Here is a 27,321-nt window from a genome sequence, read left to right as displayed (position 1 = left end):
TCCACAAAGTAGAAAAACACACATTGTTTCAACTTGACATGTTTTATTAACAATGACTCAGCTAAGACCTGTGTCCTCTTTGTAAAATGACACGACATTTTTGTTGTTGCTGTGTCTAAAAGGCTGCAAACGGGACGAATTAAGTCACACAGATATGGTTGTTTCTGGCATATAGTTGGCTCACCAGCTTTGGGTCTTCATTTTCAGTTTCCATCAAGCTGTCCTGTTCCAATGACTTGTCAAGATAATGAATATGAATTGATGCTCCAGAATGAATGAGCTATCAGCCTTTATGTTGGCTGAGTGCCTCAAGGAGGATGTCACCTGCAATGAGGCTTTTTATTGCCCTCCTCTCTCCTGCATACCAAACAAGGCCAACTGGCTCTCAGTACTTGAAGGATATCGGTTTACAGGTTAAAGGTTTTACATAATACCAGCCAGGTGATTATCGTGGTTCAGTAGGGTTCTTTTAGCACTTCTACAGTTACTAAAACTAACAGTTTCGGATACCAATTCGTCCTGAAGTCACCGTGACATGGTCTCTGCGACGAATATACACACCAGACCAGTCCACAGGAATAAAGTAGTAGGTTTCCCCTCTCGCTCTAAAAGTCTGCTTTTCTGCCACTTCTCTGAGCACCAATATAGTTGTTTATATCTACGTGTGTGAGTTGCGTGCTAGAAGTACAGACTTATAAACTCTATTTTTGCTGTAGAGACAAAAAAATAATGTGAAATGCCAAGGAGAAATCCCTGAATCTAAGTTTGGGCCGAGGATCATACAAGTACTACAAAGACCAAGATTCCTTTCCACGCAAATGGCATAAGACCATGCAAAATGTGTAGCTAACCCCATCGCGTTTACAAGCTGAGATTTGATTTGAGTTAGAAAAGAGGTTAACCCGAGGATTTTATAAGGGCATATTTGGGTTCCTGCACCCATTTACGTGGAGTTTAAGAACCTGAATACTGGCAATAATTGGGTTAATGACTTCATGTAAACGTAATGATAGAGAGCAGACTGAGTGCAAATAGGGGTCCAAGTCTTGTAGATTACGATACTGTATTGTACTTTAAGATTGACAAGGTGAGTGCACACAAAACCTTAGGAGGTCTGCTCACTGTGTACTTTTGATCAATGGAAGTGGGATAAGTGTATCTTAGGACTGAAAGACATCCTGAAATGGTGTTTTAATGTGTAACCTTGGACATATTAACAACTTTAGAATGTTTAAAAAGGCCTTTTGCCAAGCACCATTTGGATTATTTATACTCCATCTGCTGCATGATCTACACTGGCACGCAGTTTTACGAGATGGAATTTAAAAGGCTTGTTGTACATCAATCTGTATATTTGTGCTTCACTTTCTCTTTGAGATGGAGATCAACAATGCACATTACACACACAAACAAGTTGTCATTAAAAACAAAGAAGATTAACAAAAAAATCATAATATTTAGTCAGTCATTAAAAGAATACTGAAAAAAGGTGTATCTATATGGACACTGGCAAGAATTCTATCAGGCATTTTTTCACCGAATCATACAGAAATCTCTCATATTTTGTGCCTTAGCTTTCATCAGGCCAAATCAGGTCACACGTTAAAAAACTACAGACCAAGTTGTTAACATTTCTCGAGCCTACAAAAAAAATACTTGCCAGTTGTTCTCTAAACGGTTTCATTATCCTCCCTCCCTCCCTCCATTAAAATTCCTTAGTGGTACTATTATGAGCAAATGATCCTATCCAGTTTCTGGGTTCTACAATGGCCCACTTCCAAGCAGAGAATACTGGTGCAGCCGGGTCATTAAATATGGATCCTCTCCCCTGAGTGTGTCGCTGCTGCATGAATGTTTGGGAGAGATGTGAGGACTAGAAATGAAGAATGGGACCAACGACTCAGCATGTTAAATCTCTTATTGTTTGCAACTTTTGCTTATTGATGACCTACAATTGTGTTACTTTCAACGGTTTATGTTGTTTACTAGTTGTTGTCACACGCTTATCTTAAAACACTGTGTACAGCTGTTGCTCATACCTTGTTGAAGATGGAGGAAGAATGTCCAACATGTAGGCAACCATGGCAGAGGTAGAGAGGTGATAGGTAGGCAAGGAGAATGTAGGCAATGGCAGGCAGGCAAGAAGAAGAGGAGTGAGGCGTGGCAGGCAGGCAAGCAGGTGGCACACAGTTGCAGCCAATCCAAATCGTTTGTAATCCAACTAAAGCCAAATAATCTGAATACGATGTTTCAACATAAAGGGTTCCAAGAAGTAAACGAAAGTTTATTCTTCCAAGTTCATAGTTCCTAAATTCCAAAGCGGTAAAGAACTATATCACTACTATCTTCCTTTGTCTAACTGAGGCTGCGTGGGAGGAGCCATCTTTACCTGATCAGGTGCCTGATCAGGGGACTAACCAGGTGACCAAAGGCTGTGTCAAAATAAAAGTCCATGGCCCAAGGCCAGCCAATCTGAACCAAAGTTCAAAATAAAAGTCCATGGCCCAAGGCCAGCCAATCTTTACCAAAATTAGAGTTTAAGATAAGGAAACTAAATTGTCTTGTAGGAAAGAAGTATGCACATCTCTGTCCTGACAATAACAAAAGCAGTTTACATTTTCTGATAAGCCTTGGAGCGATTGTGTTGCTTTGGCTTACAGTGACTAAATAACCCTTCAGCGTTTTCTCCTGTACACTTTGTACAAAAGAATAGTCAGAATGCAAAGCCAGTTTCCAGCAAGTGTGAAAGGTATTCTCGTTCAATGGAATGTGTCCAGTGTGTGTTAAATGAGATTTCCTGGAAATAGACGTAACACTGCAAATGCCAGAGATAATCTTTTTTTGCTATGGCACTGACAATACATAGCACATTGGCTTTAATGAACTGCGACACATTCTGTTCGTACCTTATCTGTACAAATGTTCAAGTGAAACCATTTGTGTTAAAATGAAATGGGCGGTGTAGGCCCAATTAAGCTTTGCCGAGATGCCGTACTCTCCCCTAAAGATAATGAATCCCTGCCATGCTCTCACGCTCGTGCACTTTAAACACATCTCTGCTATAAACCCAATCAATTGTTAATTCATAGAATATCAGAAGCAAGTTTTGAGCTATAGCAAGCAGTGCAATGATAAAAAAAAAGCAAATGAGATACAGCAAACGGAGGTAAAAGGAATTAACTGAAGAAATCCCAGTGCTTCTTTTGCTCCCTTAAGAAACTGACCCTGAGAAAGATAGGAACTCTGCTGACATTGTCAGAAATTCTACTGCTCATTAATCAAATATTTGGACTGCGGTGACTGAGCTTAAAAGTAATCGTGCTGACTAAGTAATGAACCAACAGTATGATGAAATATTCTATCACATTCATATAAATGAATTCTCAATTAGTAAGTTAGCTAACAAATGCACTGTACGTATGGGCGTATGGAGTAATGTGCTTGTATTATTAAAAATGCTTAACAGCATGTACGATGGCGCAAGGTAAGGGCGCCAGAATAGCGCAGTGAGGTACGTTTTGATGCCTTTGCAGCTTTCTGCCTACTCTCACTGCTGAATAATGTAACAAATGGTGAGTAGTGTGGGTGGGGAAGTGGAATGGCCTCTACTTAAAATAGACTTTAGTCCGATGCAAAAAAAAAAAGAAGTACTTCAGAGACAAAGAAAAATCAGTATGTCGTTATAGCTGCAGTGGAAGAATAGTTAGTGACAGTATGTCATCATCTCACTTTGAACTGGCTGCAAAAATCATTTGAAAGGTACAATGTACAAAGTTATATAGGCTTTTTACAGCTAATACTTTATCCCTTACTTTATTGGTCTATAATAATGGTGGACAAACCTGAACACTTCATATATGGTATTTGCACTGAAAGTAAATTAATTCCATCCATCCATTTTCTGTATTGTTTGTCTTCATTAGTGTGAGGTCAGAGCCCGAGTCTATAGCAGATGTGTTTGGTTGAGAGGAAGGGCACACTTCAAACTAGTCGCCATGCTGTCTATTGCCGGTCACATATAGACAATGTGGTTTCTAACCCACATCTATGGGTCATTTAAAGTATTGAATTAGCCAAACATGCAAGTTACTGGGATTTGGGAGAAACTTGAAGAACCCGGAGAAAACCTATGCAAACTCCCAGAATATTTCAATTCCACAAAGAGATTGTTTAGTTTTTGAAAACCCATTAAAGTTAAGATGGGTTAAGTTAAAGTTAAGTCAAAAGACTGCAGAGAGAAAATCAGTTAGCAGCTTTAGGAGGGACTCCCAGACTTCCCTCTCCCCAGCCACTTCGTCCAGCTCATCCCAGGGGATCCCAAGGCGTAGTCTCTCCAGCGTGTCCTTGGTCGTCCACGGGGTCTCCTGCTGGTGGGAGATGCCCGGAACACCTCCCCCGGAGGCATCCTGATGAGATGCCCAAGCCACCTCATTTGGCTCCTCTCAACGTGGAGGAGCAGCGGCTCTACTTCGAGTCTCTCCCGGATGACCGAGCTTCTCACCCTATCTCTAAGGGAGAGCCCGGACAACCTGCGGAGGAAACTCATTTTGGCCGCTTGTATCTGGGATCTCGTTCTTTCTGTCACGACCCATAGCTCGTGACCATAGGTGAGCGGATGAGCGTAGATCGACCGGTAAATTGAGTGCTTTGCCTTTGCTTTGCCAGAGTCCGCATTACAGCCGACGCTGCACCAAGACACTGGATGGATGGATGGATGGATGGATGGATGGATGGATGGATGGATGGATGGATGGATGGATGGATGGATGGATGGATGGATGGATGGATGGATGGATGGATGGATGGATGGATGGATGGATGGATGGATGGATGGAGTAATTTGGTTGGAGGTAGGCAATAGATAGACGGACGGACGGACGGACGGACGGACGGACGGACGGACGGACGGAAAGATAGATAGATAGATAGATAGATAGATAGATAGATAGATAGATAGATAGATAGATAGATAGATAGATAGATAGATAGATAGATAGATAGATAGATAGATAGATAGATAGATAGATAGATAGATAGATAGATAGATAGATAGATAGATAGATAGATAATGGTGCAACATCCAAATGGTTTTGCAGCTGGGGAAGCAAACCTTGCCTGTCCCCCTAGGCACTATTAACGCAAGATCAACTGCTGCAGACTGGCGCGCATATTTTGTGTCAACTGATTCCAAAAAAAAAAAAAAAAAAAAAGACATAGGAGTGCGTAAAAGATCCTGTTGACGTGCATAGAAGGCGAAGCACAGCATAAGCGTGCCAACATCAGCCCTCATGTCATCATTAATAGTCGTATTAACAGCCAGAGGGAGCAGTGACTTGGTGTGACAACTTGAAGTAAACTTGAGGAGTCAGACAGTGACGAGACGTGTGGACTCTGATGCAGAGGAGGACCTGAACGCGTATCAAAGCGCGCACTCATCAGATTTCCGTGCATGTAGTCGGCGGTGGTGCGTGTGCGTCTGTGTGAGGTAACCGCACTGTTACTATTTTTAGAAGCAACGTTGCGGTGGTGGAATCAATCAAAGTGGGTTGGCATCCACTGTCATGTGGTGGTGGTGCTGCTACTGCTGCTCCTTTTAGTGCCTCCCGCACAGCTTCCGTGCACTTGATCATCATGGGACAGGGTATCGCTTGATGTTTTTTCCATCTCAGCTCAAATTTGTTGGCGTTTCGTCGTGGCAAAGAACACCGGTGGATGCAAACTTTTGCGCCATGGTGGAATCTGCACTACTTCGGGGCAACAACACGTTGCTCGCCTTTGGTAGATCGGGTAGTTTTATTCAGTTGCACCACCTGTCAAGAGAACATTGCATTTCGGAATGAAAATGACGAGTATTGAATGACACATCGGCGCGGGAGTTGCACGCTGCTTTCTCACCTGTCAAGCGTAAAAAAATACATTTTTTTCTTATGGGAATTAAGCACTCGTCCCGTTGCATGCTCCTCAGGAGAAAAATGGCGGAATCTGAGAGCAGTGAGGTAAGTCAGTAAGTGTCTTTTTTTTCTTGTGCAAAACCGCTTCGCTGCACTTAGTTGTTCGGACCCTGACGCCCACATGTGTCCCGAGGTCCTCCCTCCTGCGTTAAAGGTGCATCTCGGGCAAGCAAGGGTTTCTTCTCGCACGGTTATTTGATTCTACACAAACCTGTGCAGCTGCGATAAGTGTTTTTCCAAACATCCACCAGACAAGTATGGACAGTCACTGTCAGGTCTACACCGAGATTTGTTGTAGCCCATGTAGGGATCATTTTAGCATTGGGAATGATGCACCTTCCAAAAAATCGTCAGTGCCTATAGATGTTGCAATGCATCAGATGTGCCCTACACAAAATAATCCTAAATCACATGGTGTCGAGTCTACACTATCAGAAAGGTGTTACTTTATTGTATTTGTATGTTGCAGATAGTATGATGCACCACTGCAAACTATACTGAGAGATGTCTCTAGTTACATATATTATTTTTTTTTAGCTAGACGAGAGGGGAGAGATATTAGAAACTCTTTCTGTATCTAATTAGATTTGACCAATGGTTGATGATGGTTAATGTACCTTCATTCAATAGACCCCCTATGACGCTGTCCATGGTACTGCTGCACCTTGCAGATGGATGGCTGGATAATGTAAAACTGCTTGCTTAGAACATCCTGTATCAGCAAGCTGAAAGGTCAATGCTCACAGTGTATTGTAAGCCTCAATACTGTTTTAAACAGAAAACCTATATATGTTAAATTATAATGTATTATGGCGCATCAAAGAGGAGGCAGTTTTTTTTTTTTTTTTATACACCAGAATCAAACTACTAGATTTTCTTCTGGATTATATATATTTTCCCAGAAACTATCAAGATAGTATAATTTGTTAATGCCACTGATTTAATTATGTTAGAGCCTGAGCACAACTGGTCTGCAGTCCTTGAGGCTGATCGCTTGCTTTTTAGGTGTTGGATGACTTCAGACATGAAGGGATGGTGACTTGTGTCAGGGAACAGTTTGCATATTTTAGTGAAGGCTCTATATATATATATATATATATATATATATATATATATATATATATATATATATATATATATATATATATATATATATATATATATATATATATATATATATATATATATATGTATTTGTCACTGTTTGGGAGCTTCCGCACTTCTCCGTGAGATTGTTCCGTGCCATTGAGTCTCAAATCATGAAAAGAAACAGGTTGAGCCCCTCAGCCAGTGTATTATCTGTCTGCTTCTGTAATTGATGATTTGTTTGATGCCCAGTCTTATCTTGTGTGTTTCTCTGAGAAGTGGTTCTCTATTTTCTTTTTGTATGACAATTTGTCATTTTGATCCCTCATCTCACTTGGGACCTGGCTGACCTGTACAGAGACTTGTTCTCTTATTTTAAGGTGTGTGTGTGTGTGTCATGTATGTCTTAGCAGGGTCTGGACCTTACTATGTCATCCAGGACAGACCCTTGATATGTTTGTTTGAGTGTTCATGCAATACTTGATATATTTCAGTGCAATGTGTTTCTATTGCTGAAGGTCATAGTGGTTGAAAATAATCCAACAAGTCCAACAAGCCTCTGAAGTAACTAACCAGTCAGTATTTCTAATAGCCATTTAGCCATTTTTCCCTTTGAAAAAAAGAGCGAGTGTGTGACATTTGATTTTTGTTAACATTGTTGTCATGGAAAATGCACCAAGTACAACACATACAATAAAATCATACATAGAGTGCAAACAATTAATAAAATGTCTTCAGAGCATTCTTTAATCATTTCAGAGCCCCAAATTGCAATTGTCCACTTTTGCTTTGTGTTGACTCTTCTGTGCTAAAAACATTTTTTTGCTTTTGCCAGTGGTAACTATTAAGGTAAAAAATGTCAAGGTTAGAATGACTTCCCTGTTCAATGTATAGTTTTTTTTTCCATAACGGGCTCTCATTTTCACCCACTCACTCACTCACTCACTCACGAATTCAGAGCCTGATGCAGCCTTCCGAGCAGGCCTTAGAGAAGATAATCACCGCATTATGAGCATGCCTTCTGTGCAGAACATTTTTTTTCTTCCTTGCGCTACCAAACAGTCTGACTTCAAGCTGGAGATACGAGTATGCTCCAAAATCGGTGAACTGTTTGGACGTACTAAACGGCCACATGGAGCAACAAACTGTCAGTTTAGCGTTTTAAAGAATAATCAGATTCAACTCACTAACAGTCACTTCTTACTTTAAATTTCACACAGTTAATTTTAATTTTAAATATGTCTGTGGTTTTAAGGTACATTGCTAAGATCACAAAGCATAGTCTTATATTTATTGTATTTAAATCATTTGAATTTACTGTTTTTCTAGCAGACACAGCCACAGCCGGTCCGCATCATTGCATCACAGTCGGCTCAGCCAACCTCTTTGCCAAAGCCTGTGCCTTGCACCCAGCCCATCCCAAGACCTCTTCACCCATCACATACACCACTTGCTGCCAGCTTTCCAAGCTGCCCTGGACGGGGAAGAATGGGAAAGCTGTGTAATCCTGAGGAGATGACCTCAAAAGACTACTACTTTGACTCTTATGCCCACTTTGGTATACATGAGGTATGTTGGTACTATTTCCTGCTGTAGCACACTTATTGGACATATGTACATTAGTTTGTTAGTCATCCCTTGCAGCAGAATGTTTCCTTTTTGGGTACTTTTTATGTGAATATGTCACTGTCATTTGATGGGGATAGAGACCAAGCCCTGTCACACAGTGAAAATACAACCATAATGGAACTGAAACCCTCTCTATACTGTCAATAAATGCCACAAGATGGCAAAAAAGCCTGACTTTTGTCTGAATGAAGCTCCTCAATTTTTCCTCAACATAGTTGTTTGGCCTTCCCATGGGCTCACCACCTGTGGGAGGGGCCAAAGGGGTCAGGTGCAGTGTGAGCTGGGCGGTGGCCAAAGGCAGGGACCTTGGCGGTCTGATCCCCCGCTGCAGAAGCTGGCTCTTGGGACATGGAATGTCACCTCTCTGGCTGGAAAGGAGCCCGAGCTGGTGTGCGAGGCAGAAAAATTCCGACTAGATATAGTCGGACTAGACTCCACGCACAGTTTGGGTTCCGGTACAAGCCCTCTCGAGAGGGGCTGGACTCTCTTCCACTCTGGAGTTGCCCACGGTGAGAGGCGTTGAGCAGGTGTGGGTATACTTATTGCCATTGAGTCTGAGTGGACCATGTTCCGCGCCTCCATTGTTGAGGCGGCCGACCGAAGCTGTGGCCGTAAGGTTGTTGGTGCCTATCGTGGCACTTTAAGAAGTGGGACCAGAGGGTGTGTTCCAATTACAGGGGAATCACACTCCTCAGCCTCCCCGGTAAGGTATATTCAGGGGTGCTGGACAGGAGGGTCTGTTGGGAGGTCGAACCTCGGATTCAGGAGGAGCAGTGTAGCTTTTGTCCTGGCCGTGGAACAGTGGACCAGCTCTACACCCTCGGCAGGATCCTCGAGGGTGTATGGGAGTTCGCCCAACCAGTCCACATGTGTTTTGTGGACTTGGAGAAGGCGTTCGACCGTGTCCCTCGGGAGGTTCTGTGGAGGGTGCTTCGGGAGTACGGGGTGCCGAGCCAACTGATAAGGGCAGTTTGGTCCCTGTATCACCGATGCCAGAGTCTGGTCCGCATTTCCGGCAGTAAGTCGGATTCGTTCCCAGTGAGGGTTGGACTCCGCCAAGGCTGCCCTTTGTCACCGATTCTGTTCATAATTTTTATGGGCAGAATTTGTAGGCGCAGCCGAGGCGTTGAGGGGGTCCAGATTGGGAACCTCAGCATGGCGTCTCTGCTTTTTGCAGATGACGTGGTGCTGTTGGCTTCTTCAGGCCGTGATCTCCAGCTCTCGCTGGAACGGTTCACAGCCGAGTGTGAAGCGGTCGGGATGAGGGTCAGCAACTCCAAATCCGAGTCCATGGTCCTCGATCGGAAAAGGGTGGAATGCCCTCTCCGGATCGGGGATGAGATCCTACCCCAAGTGGAGGAGTTCAAGTATCTTGGAGTCTTGTTCACGAGTGAGGGGAGGATGGAGCGCGAGATCGACAGGCGGATCGGTGCAGCGTCAGCAGTAATGCAGACCCTGTACCGGTCCGTTGTGGTGAAGAGAGAGCTGAGCCAAAAGGCAAAGCTCTCAATTTACCGGTCGATTTACGCTCCTACCCTCACCTATGGTCACGAGCTATGGGTCGTGACCGAAAGAACGAGATCCCGGATACAAGCGGCCGAAATGTGTTTTCTCCGCAGGATGTCTGGGCTCTCCCTTAGAGAAAGGGTGAAAAGCTCGGTCATCCGGGAGAGACTCGGAGTAGAGTCGCTACTCCTCCACGTTGAGAGGAGCCAGATGAGGTGGCTCGGGCATCTTATCAGGATGTCTCCTGGACGCCTCCCTGGGGAGGTGTTCCAGGCATGTCCCACCGGCAGGAGACCCCGGGGACGACCCAGGACGCGCTGGAGAGACTATGTCTCTCAGCTGGCCTGGGAATGCCTTGGGATCCCCCAGGATTAGCTGGATGAAGTGGCTGGGGAGAGGGAAGTCTGGGAGTCCCTCCTAAAGCTGCTGCCCCCGCGACCCGACCCCGGACAAGCGGAAGAAGATGGATGGATGGATAGTTTGGCATCAAGATACCACAAAATGGCGGCAAACAAATACTTTTGTTCCTTTGGCCTGAGCATACATACAGGAAACCTGTGAATTTCTTTTTGCAAATAACCCAGGATGGGTTCGCCGTCCAAAAAACAAAAAAACAAATCCACAAATATTTCTATTTGCTAATGCAAACAATATTTTTGGGTTGTGTAAACTGGAATAAGAAGACCGCAGACCTCTTCTAAGGCCAAAGTATACTCTTGATCTGTTTAGGGAAAACTAATTACACGCTACCGTACAACAGTGCACAAAGTGGGGGCCAACTGACAGCAATATTGTTTCACCAGTTTCCTGGATCAGGTCATTCTTGACCACATTACCACCACTACTGACAGAAAACTGATTCTCGACTCTTCAGGATCTAATAAAACAAAACTGTGGTCTAATATAATACAAATATTCCAAATGAGTCAGAACATCCTGTTCATCCAGCTGTAGCTCCCATGAATAAAACAAAACAATATCACACTAATATCACATTATTGTTACGCATATTGAACTCCTGGCTTTTTTTATTGCACATATTTCATTTAATGAAGATAAATGTTAACTTTCCAGCAGCAGCTATTGCAATTCAATAGAACAGACTGTTTAGAAAGTATTAGTAAGGCTGTACTAAAGTAGAATGGGAACTTTCTGTCTGACCTGTGTCATTAACCTCCTCCTAATGATTTAGGCGCAGAGTCGGGTCACTTTTATGTCACTTCTGTCCACATCCCCCTACATAAAGTAAAGAGAAAAAGTAGAAATGGATTTACTGAACTCGGAGGCCCATGGGAGTCCACTCGAAACGCCTTTTATTGATTTGAATGCAAAACCATGCGACTTTGATACAATACAAAAAGGCGTAGTGCATATATTAAAGCAAATCCACAAACGCAGACCACATATTTTAAATTCAGGGAAACAAATTGCCATTTTCCCAAGGGGGCACTCACAACAGCATCTTTCTGACCTTTTTATTTTCATTTAAAACAGGAGATGTTAAAGGATGAAGTGAGGACACTCACCTACCGCAATTCCATGTACCACAACAAGCACGTGTTCAAGGACAAAATAGTTCTGGATGTTGGAAGTGGCACTGGGATCTTATCCATGTTTGCAGCCAAAGCAGGAGCAAAGCATGTGTATGGGGTAAGTGATTCGATATTCAACGGAGGTTTATTGTGCTAAGAGTAACAGCTTCTAATTCCATGCTGGAGGCTATCTTGGTAGCATTGTACGTTATTTGTGACATGTTCCATGTGTATCTGGACATATATTTGAACTGCTGCGCCTTGGCTGAGGCTTACTATAATCTTCGAGGAATCTCCTGTCTCAGACAGGTGATAAAAGTATTACAGCCTCTCAGACCAGTACACATGCCACGCAGGAACGATTTAAGAGCCCTCTCTGTTACCGTGTACTGGGGGCACAGGTAATTGCTAGTCAGGTCGTGTCTGTGGATACACACCACTGGTTTGGGATAACCTGGATCCTATTTTGAGACCGTCCCAGAGAGCATATATTTGCTTCAGGGGAGGACTGATGAACTTAGAATTGCCGAGAGAATTGTAAGGTACTACCGTATTTTCCGGACTATAAGTCGCTCCGGAGTATAAGTCGCACCAGCCATAAAATGCCCCAAAAAGTGAAAAAAAACATATATAAGTCGCTCCGGAGTATAAGTCGCATTTTGGGGGCAATTTATTCGACAAAATCCCACACCAAAAACAGTCATGAACGAGCAACAACAGGCTAAACGATAGCAACAACAGGCTAAACGATAGGTATGCTAACGTGACAAACACAAACAAAGAGCTGAGAACGGGCCTGACGTAACATATAGAGTGATTAAGGACAACTATTACATGAATAACATGTTTATAAAACCGTCAGTGTCACTCCAATTCATTAAATAGCAACAACAGGCTAAACGATAGGTATGCTAACGTGACAAACTCAAAGAAAGAGCTGAGAACGGGCCTGACGTAACATATAGAGTGATTAAGGACAACTATTACATGAATAACATGTTTATAAAACCATCGGTGTCACTCCAATTCATTAAATAGCAACAACAGGCTAAACGATAGGTATGCTAACTTGACAAACACAAACAAAGAGCTGAGAACGGGCCTGACGTAACATATAGAGTGATTAAGGACAACTATTACATGAATAACATGTTTATAAAACCATCGGTGTCACTCCAATTCATTAAATCCATCGATCGATCTTTGTCAACAATGGGTGCGCACGGCTGAGGGCGCTTGCGCTTCAAAATATTCCACAGGCTCATATAACGATAGATAAACTATATTTTAAATAACTATAATATAAGCCAATAATATTATCAAACCATCCGTGCACTTTAATTCCATTAAATCCATCGATCAAATTCCTCGTCCTTTGTCAACATCGCCGCGCGTGCGCCCTGACGTCACCCTCGTCTTTATTCCACAGATCTACTATATAACTATATTGTAGCATTAACAAAGTACAAGGATAGACGTAGGTTTGGTAAACGGCTCTTTATTAAACAAAACAAACTTCCAAGCGTGTGGCGGCGTGGACTTCCAGACAGACCGGGCGTGCGTAATGGCCATGTCCGAGCCCCGCGCACCGTTCGCGGACAACCACTCGGCCGATCGTCGGCCCCCGACTCAGTAGAGACCGGGCGTGCGTAAAAGCCATAATAGTTTTTCAAACCTTCTATGTCACTCCAAATCCTTAATTCCTTCAAACTCTTTGTCCTCCGTGTCACTTAGAAATGATCACCGCTAATGATGCCGGTCGTCCTTGTGTGGGCACGTTTGTATGTAAACAACCGGCGCGCCGCGCTACTGACGTCACTTGAAATAGTAATCCATTGGTACATCACGGTTCTCCAAACTTTCTTTCTGCTGCTCGATTACTGTTTTCAGCTGCATATTTTACAACTTGAAGTTTGTAACCTGCAAAATATGAGTTTCTTTTTGGTGCCATTTTTCTTAAGCCCACCCAGTTGATGAGTCACGGCCAACGGTAAAATTTAGAGCGCCCTCATCCAGTTTCGTCTGAAAATATAATTTTTTTTGGTTGTTTTATCAAAGTCAAAGTCTGCTTTATCGTCGATATATTTTTTTTATATACTAAGACACACAAAGAGATTGAAATTACATTTCCTCTATCCCTCGGTGAGATAGTACACATATGCATACAAGCAACACAAAAAAAACCAAGAAGGCACTAACAATGAATAAATAAGAGTATTGAATAAATGATAAATAAACAAATAATAATAAATAATAATAATAAATATAAGAGGAGCAAAAATGGAGCAAGTGTACATACAGCAGACAGTGGACTTGGATATGGTGCTTTAAAGTGTTAATTGCTTTATTTGATGTTTTCTCTATTTTTTATGTTTTGAATATGTTCAAGATAAAGAAATAAAAGCATGTGAAGTGATCAACTATACTAAAAATAACATGGGAAGTGGTCAACTATACTTGTAAGTGATGTCTTAATGATCAAGTAAAAATTTGTGAAAAAAAAACATATATAAGTCGCTCTTGAGTATAAGTCGCCCCCCCATCCAAACTATGAAAAAAACCGCGACTTATAGTCCGGAAATTACGGTACTTGACATTATGTGCTTCCATGTGTAGTTGCATTTGCGCTCTCTCTCTTTCTCTCTCTGTCTCTCTCATGCTCTCTCTTTACCTTTCTGCTTCGGCTCATTTTTGTGTCAGCCCATCTGGCTGTGCTCAAACACACCAAAAATGGAACTATGACTTGAGGGATTGAATCCATTTTGAACATGACAATCTGCACTAAAGTCTGGACTATGCTGTTCAACTAAAAAGTTAATAAGGCATCATGTGAAAGATGAGCTAGCCATTGAGGTGAAAAGGTTGATCTACAGTCCAACTCAACATCATGTATTTTATCACGTCTGCAAGAAGAAAGAAGAAGAAATTCATATTCCGCAATGACAATAAATCACTTGCTCCATTCCATATGCCCATATGTATGTCCTATGTACTGCAATTCTATTCCTGTAAGGTCACATGTGCCTTACATTTTACTGGTAAATTTTCATCTAATGATTGGTCTTGACTTGCTAAACTTGTTTCAAGTTCGTGGTCAATTCATCTGTGATAGCAGCTATTGGGTGCAGTGCAGAACAAATGTGTAAAGCAGGCCATTGCGGTCAATGTATTACATGTTGTTGCTAGGTGTATATAATATTTATTCTGTCATCTATTTTGCATCTTGTCTAATATTTAAAAACTTTTATGCACTGTTCAAAATATGAATTTATATCCCAACATGAGGCGGCCAAAACAATCCAAACCATTCTCACAGTGTACAGTGTGGTTTCTCACCACTACAGCATAAATATGAAATATAAAAAAAATCTTCATATTCTGCAAATATAGGGTGAATCAAATCATTGTCATTAGCTGAGAGGTAATACTGTACATATATTGTTAATAATACATCTGATAGTGGTAATATATATATATTGATTCCCTAATGTTAAGAAGTTAAGTATGAATCAGTCAGTGGTTGGCCTTTTAAGAAAATGCAAAAAAAGCAATACGCAAATCATAATTGTTTTCATATGAACATCGTTGCAGTGTTTTAATTGTTATAAAAACAATTCCGATAAAATCTACATGTATTGTACTACATTGATTGTCTGTCTTGAATTATGGAGAAAATCCCTGACAGGAAAGACTTCAAAACAGAAGTTTGATCTTCATTTCTAAATAAATAACCATCAGGATATCCCTATTGTGGTCTGTCTCACAGTTGGTGTTTCCTCACTGTCAGTGTCTCTCCCTAAAACACAATTTTTCATTCTTCCTTGTATTCATGCCAAAAGGCTTTCGTTGAGTCCTAACTTGAAGTCCTCCAATACAACACATCGAGACTTTATACATCTCCTTTCTCTTCTGATGTCTCCATGTTGTCCAGATGCGTATGATGACTTTACTTCCCAAATTACCCCAGAGAAATAGATTACAATGTGCAGTTGATTTTTTTTTTTTCACAGAGCAGTTGAGAATGTAACCTCACACCTAATACTGCAAGACATCTAAATTGAAATAATGTCTCTTCTCAATGACAGACAGATCTATTTGAAAAAAGTTATTTTTTCTTTTCCTGTCTTCCTCAGATTGAATGTTCCAGTATTTCAGAGTATTCAGAAAGGATCATCAAATCCAACCATCTTGACAGCAGTAAGAGCTACTCTACTTTAAAATGACAATGCATAATCTATCTGACATCTTAACTGACACCTTTACATGGTCATATGGCTGCATGGAGTAAACCAGTTATTCCAAACTGGGTGCTGTGGCACCCGAGTGCTGCAAAGGATTATCAGCGGCGCCATGGGAAATTATCCAATTTTGCTTAATTTTTCCCAACAATTAAAATTGTTATTAATTTATTCTCCAAACCCAGATTGCTTTAGTTTAATAATTCAAAAAATTATGAAAGGTTCTTTAAGTTATAGATTTATTTATTTTTTTATCTGCAGTGAAAAGCAAAACAAACAGGTAGGGGGCGACACGGAAAGCTCATCTCATGTTTTACTTTACATACTTAAATTAAGCCAGTGAATTAGTTTAGCACGGCAAAAATAATCTACAAATCACATGCAAATAACAATTCATCAAAATTGATTTATAGTGTGTTGGAAAAGGCTTTTTCAGTGAATTCCATGTGCCTCATAGTAGCAACACAGTCTTTGAAAAAAAAAAACGAAGCAAAAAAATGATGGAGCCAAGAGTAGTCATAGTATCTCACTGCTCAGCATTTTGGCTGGACTAAATTTCATATCATATTTCCACAATATGGAAATGTCTCTGTAGAGCAAACAAGCCTTCCTATACCCGTTTTGAAAAATAATTGGCTGCCAAGCTAAAGTACTGTAGCTCCATCAAACAGCCTGGAAGCATTAATACTGTACAGTAATATATTTCAATAACAAGCACTTAAAAGCAATTGAATCCGAGAAGAATATAATCAGATTTTTGGTATTATACAAATAGCACATCTAGGCAATGGCCTTGAGGAATATTGGGGTTCAGATGACAGACGTTTGTATAACGCCTCAAAAACAGAACAAAATCTGTAGTCCGCTACTCACTCCCATGCCAGAGTTTCACAAGATCTTTGGTAAACCTCCAGCTGGGCCACACATTTCCATAAGCACACCGCACTGGTAGAAATTTTGTATAAGCACTCGATCTTTGTGGTTTCATTTCTCCCATGTTTCCACATAAAATTGTCTATATTTCCAGCCTTGACATCTGCATGCATTCCTTTGAGAGTAGCATAGATAGCATTTTGATATGATTATAATGATGGATTCAAGATTTTTGAATGGCTAGAGAGACTCAGCATTTTTATGAGATTCATTATATGTGTTTTAGTGATCACCATCATCAGCGGAAAAGTGGAAGAGGTGGAGCTCCCTGTGGAGGAGGTTGACATCATTATATCCGAGTGGATGGGTTATTCTCTTTTCTACGAATCCATGCTGAACACTGTCATCTTTGCCAGGGACAAGTGGCTGGTACGCACTCTTCATATTTGTATTGATATTTGAAGAGAATGTAATTGACTTAAGCATATAACTGTCAGTCGGCAAAGGCCAACAATGAGGCAGGTTGGACAGAAAATAATCTGAGAAAGATTTTTGCGGGTCAGGTAGACAATCAGGTGGATATGAAAAATGAGAAAGTAGAAGAAACACTTGTGGTGGAACAAGAATTAACAATGACTGGTAAGGACAACAAATAAAAAGCCACTGTAAAAGATACAAAATTGAACAGCAGTTGTTCCTGATGACATACCTGTGGAGGTATGAAGCATCTTGTCGTCAGTATGGAATCGAGATAGAAAAGCATCTAGGCTGTGGAGTTTTTCCACCAGGTTTAATCGAATTCTACAGGGCGAGAAGATGCCCGAGGAATCAAGGAAGGGATGTTATGTGATCAAAGAGTCTCGGCTAGAATGAAAGGTGAAACATTTATAAGACTGTGGTGATGTACAGAGTGAAGACAGGAAGCAGAGAAGAGGTGGCAGAAATGAAGAAGTTGAGTGAACATGTTGGACAGAGTTAGAAATGAGCTCATCCAGAGAGACAGCCAAGGTTTGATGTTTTGGGAGGATAGTTAGAGAGAGCCGACTTAAAAGGTTTTGGTATGTCCAGAGGAATCGTGAGTATATCGGTAGATGGAGGATGAGGATGGAGTTGCCGGTAAAGAGAGCATGAGGAAGACTTAAGACAGTTGATCAATGTAGGCAGGGAAGATATGAGGGCAGTTGGTGACGGCAGACACAGACTTCAGTGGAAAAGAAAGATAAGCTGTGGCAACCACTGATGGGAGAAGTTGCTAATATTTTAGATAGTGTACTTCATTGAAAAAACAGTAGCATCACATAATTCTGAGGTAAAGAACTAGAAATGTGTAGGAGACCACAGTGCATTCCACTGGCCAGCTTCCAAATATATGTATTACGGTAGTAATTAAAAAGTTGAAGATAAAAACTTCAGGAAAATTCAATTATTTTCCTTACCATATTCAAATCTCAGGTATGTTTACAATTGACCAAATTTGAATTAAAACTGCGACCTGTTTTGTGTGCAGGAAAAATCTCTGCCATGACTGTGAATCCCGAACATTACTGTTTTTTTTCTCCTTTGTCTAAAAGAAACCAGGTGGACTAATGTTTCCCGATCGTGCCTCTTTGTATGTGTTGGCCATTGAGGACAGGCAGTATAAAGACTTCAAGATTCATTGTAAGTTCAATGCAAGGATGTGTGTGTTACAACTAGGTACAAAATATTGACTGGATTTATGATGTTATCTTAATCAACACGTACCTTCATAGACTGGAATTAGTGATATGATATTTTGTACGCAGCAGGCCTAATAATATGCCCTGCTCTATTTGAAGACTAGCCCATTTTTTTTGGCCTTAAAAATATCTCGAGGTATATTAAGCAGCAATTCGCAGTATGATAACAAAAGTGTAGGATATCAGGATGCATTCCTTTTATTGAAGGAAAGGAAAATCTCATTGTTCAAAACATACCATATCAGGTATCAAACTTGTTTAAGACAGTGCGACTGAAAGAGGATCACTGGTGAGTTATTGATGTAACTTTTGACAGAACAAGATGAGGCGTATCGAGCTATGTTCCACTCAAATGCTACAAAGGATAGGACTGCACTTCACAGTGCGGATGAATAACGACTGTGAACATATTGTGAAAGCAAGTCTGGAATGAAAATAAAGTGCAGTACAGTACAGCATTCATTTGCAATGTAAACAAAAGATTGAAAACCCGAAGAAAACCCAGGCGAGCACGGCCAGAACATGCAAACTCGAGAGGGTACAAAACATTTAATTTGCATATATACCAGTGTACTGCCATGTCTTGTTTTATTTCAAATTCATTTATTTTAAGTAAGGGACCAGATATGAAAAATGTGTACATGTGCACAATGTGAAAAGGATCTAACTATTTCAGTCCTACATTTTTATTTTATTTTTTTACTGGTTTTCATGATTGCCTTTTTGCAATGTCTAATATTAGTCAACAAGCCTGAAACCATCCTGAATCATCTCACTCCCAAATCACAAGCAAAAGAAGTTCCAAAGCCATTGTCATCCTCGAACATAAATCATACATGTGAAACCCTGACCATAAATGATTTGAACTTTTCACAACGATCTCCTGCAGTACATTACTAAACTCCAACAGCTGCAAAACCTTAAGCTCCGTGGAGGGATCTTTATTCAACTGCCAGTCACAATTTATGAAATATGCCAGGTGATGACATTAGTTGAACTTGCTTCAATCATCTCAGAAAAATAAGTTCAGTATTGTCGGCAAGATGTTAGAAACTACGTCTCCCATCTTCTTCCTGCATCTCAATAATCGTTAAAAAACAAACCAAAAAAAATGTGCATTTATTGCCAGTACCAGATAACAAACTGTCAAAATATAATCGAATAAGAAAGTGATGGAGCTAAAATTAATTACATGAAAGAAAACAGCAGTCAGAGATTACCGCTTTCAATTTCTCAAAAATGTCTGCTGGATAAAATATCTTTAAATATGGACAAGAGGTTGTTTTTGCCTTGTTAAGAAGGTAACAAGCAAGCATGGTGACTTGTGTTATTTCTGTCTGACTTTATGTAACTGCTAAGATGCGTGATAATTATATTCCATGCAATTTGCAGCGTGCGGCTAGTTGCGTGGAAGTGTCACTATATTAAGCCGGCCCGCAGCTTTGCCGGGACGTCAGAACATTTTTAGTCTTCAGATGCTATTTATTTATTTAACGCAGTGGAGTTGTGTAAATGTGAATTTCACACATGAGCAAACTGAAAAGAGTGATGCACAAACTGCACTCGTCTCCTCCTTCTATGGGCAGATGGCCTCATTTGACCTTTGCACTGAGGTAGAAGTGGCCTTATGTTGCGCTCAGTCAAGATGCTGTGCTTGTTATTGCTACTCTGAGCAATATTTTGAGGACCATCATTAATTCTAATGTAGAACATTGTAGGATACGTGATCCACAAATATTCTTTGTTTGCTCTTTTGTTTGGCTCACACATTTGTTTGTTCCAATGATTAATGTACAGTAATCTCGTATCCTGATTTTCACTAAGATTGTGAAGGCAGCGTTTAAAAAGTATCTAACTTACTCGATGTGTGTCAAATTATAGTAAATTGCTTCCAAACACTGCAAATTCTCATTCAGAGAATTAGGAGCCCTCCATTCTGAGAAACTCAGTGACGAGGCCTGTTGTGGTTTTATAGTTGCACTGTATTGCACGACGCTTATTTCTCTTGGTTTTTCAGCATACACTAAAACAATTGCCAAGTGTCAAATTGCGTGGGTCGTACATATTTTAACATTTAACATGCTATAGTAATTATGCTGTTTTTCAAGGGTGGGAGAACGTGTATGGCTTCGACATGACTTGTATCCGCAATGTGGCAATGAAGGAGCCCCTGGTTGACATTGTGGATCCTAAGCAGGTGGTGACCAACGCCTGCCTTGTCAAGGTAGGTCAAATTCTGAATTTTATAGTTTTCTTGTGTAAAATGTGTCTGAATAAAGTTGAACACATGTGATTAGATAATAAAATGAGATAAAGCTACACGTAAGAGCAATTTTTGATTTACGAAGATTCTAAAGTGCAAATTTGTCAAATTTTGCAATTAAAACAGATAGAGGTACTCGTGTACCCTGACTATTCATTATTTCACTCGCATGGAGGAATCATGCCAAAAGATTTGAAATTCTATGCGAATATTTTTATATACGTATATAATTCTTGGGTCTAACATTTTGGGTGAAAGAGAACGGAGTAGGATGGATGTGTTTTGTGTATCAAATATTTTGCCTGCTTTGTCGCGTTGCCTTGCATGACACCAGTGACCTTTCTGCAACTCAGTTAATGTTTAGTTGCTCCAATTGATTCAACCCAATTTCATTCTGTCTTGTGATGTGAGCGTTCCATCGGTGCTCTCTGCCTGCTTGCTGGTCGGCAGGCACTATTCTATTCTTTGATCAAAAATGACATTTGATGCAAATGCAGTGTGCACTGCAAAAATAACAACTGGAAGCTTGTGGTCATGCAGTCGTTCCAACAATGACGCCCTACTTTCTGTAAGTTCTATTTTCGTGTGAACTGCTTTTGTTGCACCTCATCACAGTAAAGATGTACTGACTGCTGGTATATGGAAGGACTTATTTAGTAGGTGCCGCAGGAAGTGTTTAATGGATTTTTACAGAAGCTTGACATATAATAATAATAATAATCATATTTAATAATAATAATAATAATAATAAATAAAATAATTTACGTCTTCACTTCAATTTTTTAAATGCTTTATAACAACAAATGCAAATACTAGGGTCAATATTTTTCCATTTTAGAAAATTCATCAGAATGTACACAATTAGAAAAAATAGAGGGCTGATTGTTAACACTTAATTGTTAAGTGATTACTTTAATGCCACGATTAAAAATGTTTTGCCTTCATATTTTGCATGAAAATCTTTCCGTTTGGATAAGTTATGTACTTGCCACGTACAATTGTATTATTTCCCTAAAACGTGCCCTACTGCACTGCAAATTTTTGTTTACATGCACATAACAAATGCACACACACGCGCACACAAACACACACGCTTGCTCTAAAGTATTGTGAAGATTTGTGTCTTAAACTTTGAAATGTGACCTAGATCATTTTTCTGAACTGCAATCAGGTCAGTCCTCTCATATGACCTTAAAAATGCAATTTCTACATATGTACATGGATGTTAATAATGTTTATATTAACAGAGAGAATGCATTATTAGCATGTGGCCAGAAAAATGAATGTGTTTATTGACTAACTCAATTTGGATGGTTTGATGACTTTCTCCAGTACACCATTTCATGCATATATGTTACACATTTTTCTGCTTTCAAAAAAAATAAAATATACTTGTTGTCCTGTGCATTAATAAGATATATTTTTCTCTTGATTGCAGTTACAGTCAGCTTAGCGTTTGTACTCACTCGTATATTTTCTATATTTGAACACATATGGCTAACCACAACTTTTTTCCAGAATAAGGAGATCAGGTGACAATGTACAGGCCTATAACAGTCAGATGGCTGAATGATAAATGACTTGTGAGTTTACTGTGTAAGTGAGAGATCCATCTGTTTCCACCAACAGGAGGTGGACATCTACACAGTGAAGACTGAAGACCTTTCTTTCACATCAGCATTCTGCCTCCAGATCCAGAGAAATGACTACATCCATGCACTGGTTACATATTTCAACATCGAATTCACCAAATGTCACAAAAAAACTGGTTTCTCTACTGGTAAGATGCCACAGCTCTTTTTTTTTTTCTAATTAATGAAGCTAATTGTTGGAGTGATATTGTTGAAGATAAAAAAAATAATGTGTTCATTGTACAGAGCACACATTTAACCTTTTTCCAACCAAAACAAAGGAAATGCACGGTAGATGTAATAAATGGATTGAGTTTCATCTGCAACAGTCTAGCTAAACTGTAATTTAATTGTGGAACTCCAGACATTAGATGATGCACTTTGTCTCCTTTGTCAGGCTCACTAGATTTTGTCTAATCAACAGGAACACAATCTCAATGACCAAGCACTCTCACAACATACAGTTATGATCTACAGAATTATTTTTTTAGGCTGATTATACTGTGATGCTCAAATCATTGCAAACTACAACAGCAACAATTAGCTTTGTAACGTTTGTTGCCAAGATTTACATCACATTTCAAGACTTTACCGGGGAATAGCGCGTTGAGGCTGACCTCTAGTGGGGTTAAGAAAAATTGCATCTTTTACAAAGCGCAGGCACTGGTAATTTTCATGAGTCAATTACTCAAATAATGCACCAACCCAAATCAAGAATACAGCAATGTAATAATAGCTCTCATTTTCTATTTTTATTTTTCATTTTCTAACCTATTTCCTTTAAAAGTCCAAGTTTCCCAATCCCAATCTTTTAGAATCCATCACTAAGCATATGCTGAGAAAGTGCTCTACACTCGGACAAAAAGTAATTAACCCCCAAGGATTTGATGGAGACCGCACACTCTTGCCTGCCCAAGGAAAAGCAAAGAGGAAGAAATGCAAACTCAGCTCCTAATTTTAAAAAAAGAAAGAGGCCTGACCAAAGAAGGATTCATTTGGCAGGTCCTTTTATAAAGCTTCATACAAAGAGCTGTTTGTACGAACAAGAAAAGTTATGGAAAAGATATGCAGTATGTTAGCCCACAGCACAGCACAGGAGGCTGAACATCTGATTCAAGTGCACCTCATATTTGAATGACAGCCAAGCTATTGTCAGTGGTGGTCAGGGCAGTAGAGCGTGCTCTGAATTGTGTTGACATTGAGATACAAACAAAAGAAAACATGCACACACACTATCATTCCCTTAAAAACAAATACACACGCACGGCAAACAAAAATGGAAAAGAAGCAAGTGGTTTCAAGAAGCGCTATTATGTGTCACTTTGGACCATTACTTCACACCAAGACAATCAGTTAGGCATCAGAAAATTGTAGCACACATTTTAATTTTTTGCCAAGATGAATGTGTTGTTCCTGAAAACCTGAGAAGCATGCTCTGGTTTTGTGAACGAACCACACTCATATGCCAAAGGGGATTTGACCCTAGATTTCTTGGGCTCAAACCATTATGTCGATGATACCCATTCTTGCACTGTTGGATAAATTTTGTGTAAAAGAAAATCTTGTCGAAAGACACCTAACTTTGTGTATCGGTCCTAGCTCCTAATACTACATACACACACTGGAAGCAGACTGTGTTCTACCTGGAGGACTACTTAACTGTGCGAAGAGGAGAGGAAATCACTGGCAGCATTGCAATGAAGCCAAATGACAAAAATATTGTAAGTGTCACACAGAGCTTCTTTCTCAGTAGGAAGTGGATGGAAAGATATAGAAATTAATATAGATACATCACATTGAGTGGCATTAACGAATCATAACTTGTGACTCAACCTATGAGCTGTCCATCCGCAGCAGAATCTTCTTTGTATGTTAAGCAGTCACAATGCAGACAACACAACTGTTGACCTTGTCCTCTTCTGTGTTGAACAAGCAGAGGCGTTATTCCTCCTCGCTGATACAAACATCACATTGTTGGAATTAATTGAAGTTAAAATTATTGCCAATAGAGATGTTGTTGCGTCATGATTCGTAGAAGTGACAATTCATCACCAATTTATCTATTGACACCTGTCAGTCAGTGTAGTAAAACAAATACCTCCCACCTCACCATCAACAACTTAGTTGGACATTATTAGAATCTTATTAGAAGCTAATGCTGGTAAAGCACCGTATTTTCCTCACTATAAGGCACACCTAAAAACCTCCAATTTTCTCAAAAGCCGACAGTGCGCCTTATAATCAGGTGCGCCTTATATATGGACCAATATTGAGCCACTACATATGGACAAAGTTTTAAAATGGGCCATTCATTGAAGGTGCGCCTTATAATCAGGTGCGCCTTATATATGGACAAAGTTTTCAAATGGGCCATTCATTGAAGGTGCGCCTTATAATCCGGTGCGCCTTATAGTGCGGAAAATACGGCAGTTTGCTAAGGTACGTTAACTTAGTCCTCTAATATGTCTCCTGTAACCAGCACCACTATGACTCTTTCCGATTCTTTGAATCATATTGTCAATTCTAAGAGTTTAAAATGTGATCTGACAATGACTTTTCCACAACTCACTTAAAATGTTTCTTTTTATCTCTGCCTCCAGCGGGACTTGGACTTCACCTTTGAGCTGGATTTTAAAGGACAACTGTGTGAGGCAGCTATTGTCCACGATTACAAGATGCGCTAGTTTTGCAGGAAACGGGCATTAAAGACACCTGCAAGAAGCAGAGGAAGTCTAGACCCTTCCTGGACCGGTTTCAAATAGAAGGTGCAATGAGGGCAGAAGGATGGGCCAGAGTACAGAGGTGATGGCCCCACTAACAACTTGCTAAATATGTTGCTAGTCAGGAAGCCATGGGCACAGACTGTTAAACAACTTTGAATGTAATAGTGGGCATGGGGATTTTTCTATCTTGTTCAGAGTTAGATTCCTGCTTGGTGAAACGGAGTGATGTATCTGTGTCATTTGTTTTTCACCCTAACTTGCAACTCATCGGGTAGAGATATATATGTCAAATGACTGTAGGGTCCACATTTTGTTTGTAAGATTTTTATTTGATTAGTTTTGACCCTGTGCTGGCTGTCAGATAAACCATTTGTACTTGTGTCAGTTAAAGCTCAGTAATGGTGAAAAAAAATATCTGAGCTCAAAAGCAGCAGGGCTACTCTAAATGTGTGTGTTCCGTGAAGGGTAACGTGTTAAATAGTTGGTGTACAGTGCTCATACCTCGCGTCATGGACAGTGTCAAAGGTGAAAGTGTTTCACAATCTGTACTGTAATTCTTCTTGTCGTTAGCTGGAAAAGGTATGTTTTATCTGTCTGGTATTGTTTGACCTGCTTCGATGTCTACAAGTGTAGTACGTGATCCAGTACAAGGGCTGTATAAAAAAATATATGCTTAACAAAATCAGGATGATGCTGTGTAGGTTTGCACCACTGGAAATTACAACTATAATAATAAAAAGATATTGGCTTGCTAAAGTATTTAGCCCTTTGAACTTTTTGACCTTTTGCCACATTTCAGGCTTCAAACAAAGATATACAATTCTATATTTTTTTTAGGGTGAACAATCAATACCATGTGGGGACACAATTGTGAAGTGGGGCGCAATTCAAATGATATTTTCGACTTTTTAAATATAAATTGAAGTGAGGTGTGCAAAATTATTTAGCTACGATGAGTTAATACTTTGTAGAATCACCTTTTACTGTTATTATAGCTCTGAATATTTTGGTATATGTCTCTATCAGTTTTGCACATTCCATGAACTGAAATTTTGAACCATTCTTTCTTTCAAAACAGCTACAGCTAAAATAGAATAAATGGAGAGCATTTGTGAATAAGAGTTTCAAATTTGACAGATTATTGAATGTATTCGGATCGAGACTTTGAGTTGGTCATTCTAATACCAGGATATTTGTAGTTTTTAACTATTCCATCCCATGTCAATTTTGTTTCATGTTTATGATCATTGCTTGTTCGAATGTAAAAAAAAAAAAAAAAAAAAAAAATTATAAAAAAAAACATTTGCAGTTAGCCAAAATCGTTCAATCTTAGTCTCATTTGATAAGAGCACCTTCTTCCAAATGTAGGCCAAGTCTTCCTAGTGACTTGGCATACATTCAAATGAGACTTTTTATGGTTGTCTATGACAAATAACTTTCTTCAATTACTTTTCATTTCAGTATGATTTCTTGATGGTGCTGTATGAGATTTTTAAAGATGGTGAATTCTTTCTATGTCTTAATCCGTCGTAAAACTTTGAAATCCTCAGGGAACTTCTGGGACAAAGAGCAAAGGTGCAAAATAATATTGCGTGTCCCACTTTTCAGTTTTTTATTTCGAATAGAAAGTTTAAATATCGATTAATTTTGTTCCACTTCACAATTGTCTCCCATTTAGTGTTGATTCTTCACACAAAAAACATTTAATGTTAGCTATATCTTTGTATGAAGCCTGACATGTGGCAAAAGGTCAAGTGGGTGAATACTTTTGCATGCCACTGTGCAATGAAAAGTCCTTCTAAAGGCCTTTCTTAAATATCGCTCTTGTATTGGATCCTCTATGAAGAGTCTTTTTCCCCTTAATGCCTTTACTAAGTTCCCAAGTGTTCCTGATTCAATTTCTTGATGCTGCATTTACATGACTTAATTCAAGGTACACTTTAGTTGGCCATGTCAAACCTTTTAGAGTTAAACTGTTTCACCCCCCTGTCACCCAAAAAATGTGAACCTGGCAATTAGGCAAATCTATTAAAATCTACACATTATTCACTCAACAATAGGTTTTAACTGGTACTTTGTAGTGAAGATAAGATAATTTTACGGAATGTGGCTCAGATATTCCGATTGAAGACTTTTTAATGAAAGCCTCAAAAGGTGTGTTGAATATAAAA

The 27,321-nt window shown here is 39.9% G+C and overlaps 1 protein-coding gene across 2 annotated transcripts; it reads left to right on the top strand.

The window, feature by feature from the left end:
* The first annotated feature begins 5,354 nt into the window (after positions 1-5,354).
* Positions 5,355-27,207, top strand: LOC125971299 (protein arginine N-methyltransferase 8-B). Of its 2 annotated transcripts, none has more exons than XM_049724409.2 (10): positions 5,355-5,485; positions 8,367-8,606; positions 11,667-11,822; positions 15,838-15,901; positions 17,102-17,244; positions 18,387-18,474; positions 20,642-20,757; positions 22,426-22,576; positions 24,027-24,148; positions 25,028-27,207. In XM_049724409.2, exons 2-10 carry the CDS (start codon positions 8,526-8,528, stop codon positions 25,109-25,111), a joined length of 1,005 nt encoding a protein of 334 aa, XP_049580366.1. In that variant the 5' UTR covers positions 5,355-5,485; positions 8,367-8,525; the 3' UTR covers positions 25,112-27,207. The 2 variants fall into 2 exon arrangements, with proteins under 2 accessions (XP_049580366.1, XP_049580364.1); XM_049724407.2 differs by lacking the exon at positions 5,355-5,485 and adding an exon at positions 5,506-5,996.
* The last annotated feature ends 114 nt before the right edge of the window (positions 27,208-27,321 follow it).

This window comes from Syngnathus scovelli, chromosome 6 (genome assembly GCF_024217435.2).
Source record: "Syngnathus scovelli strain Florida chromosome 6, RoL_Ssco_1.2, whole genome shotgun sequence".
Taxonomy (NCBI): Eukaryota; Metazoa; Chordata; class Actinopteri; order Syngnathiformes; family Syngnathidae; genus Syngnathus; species Syngnathus scovelli.
Note: the sequence above shows the minus strand (reverse complement) of the source record. Positions and strands in the feature narration are given on the sequence as shown.

Coding starts and splice junctions, on each gene's coding strand:
- LOC125971299 (XM_049724407.2), top strand. CDS start 5,928: ATGGGAATTAAGCACTCGTCCCGTTGCATGCTCCTCAGGAGAAAAATG. Junction 15,902..17,101: donor ATCCAACCATCTTGACAGCA/GTAAGAGCTACT, acceptor TATGTGTTTTAG/TGATCACCATCATCAGCGGA. Junction 24,149..25,027: donor AGCCAAATGACAAAAATATT/GTAAGTGTCACA, acceptor CTCTGCCTCCAG/CGGGACTTGGACTTCACCTT.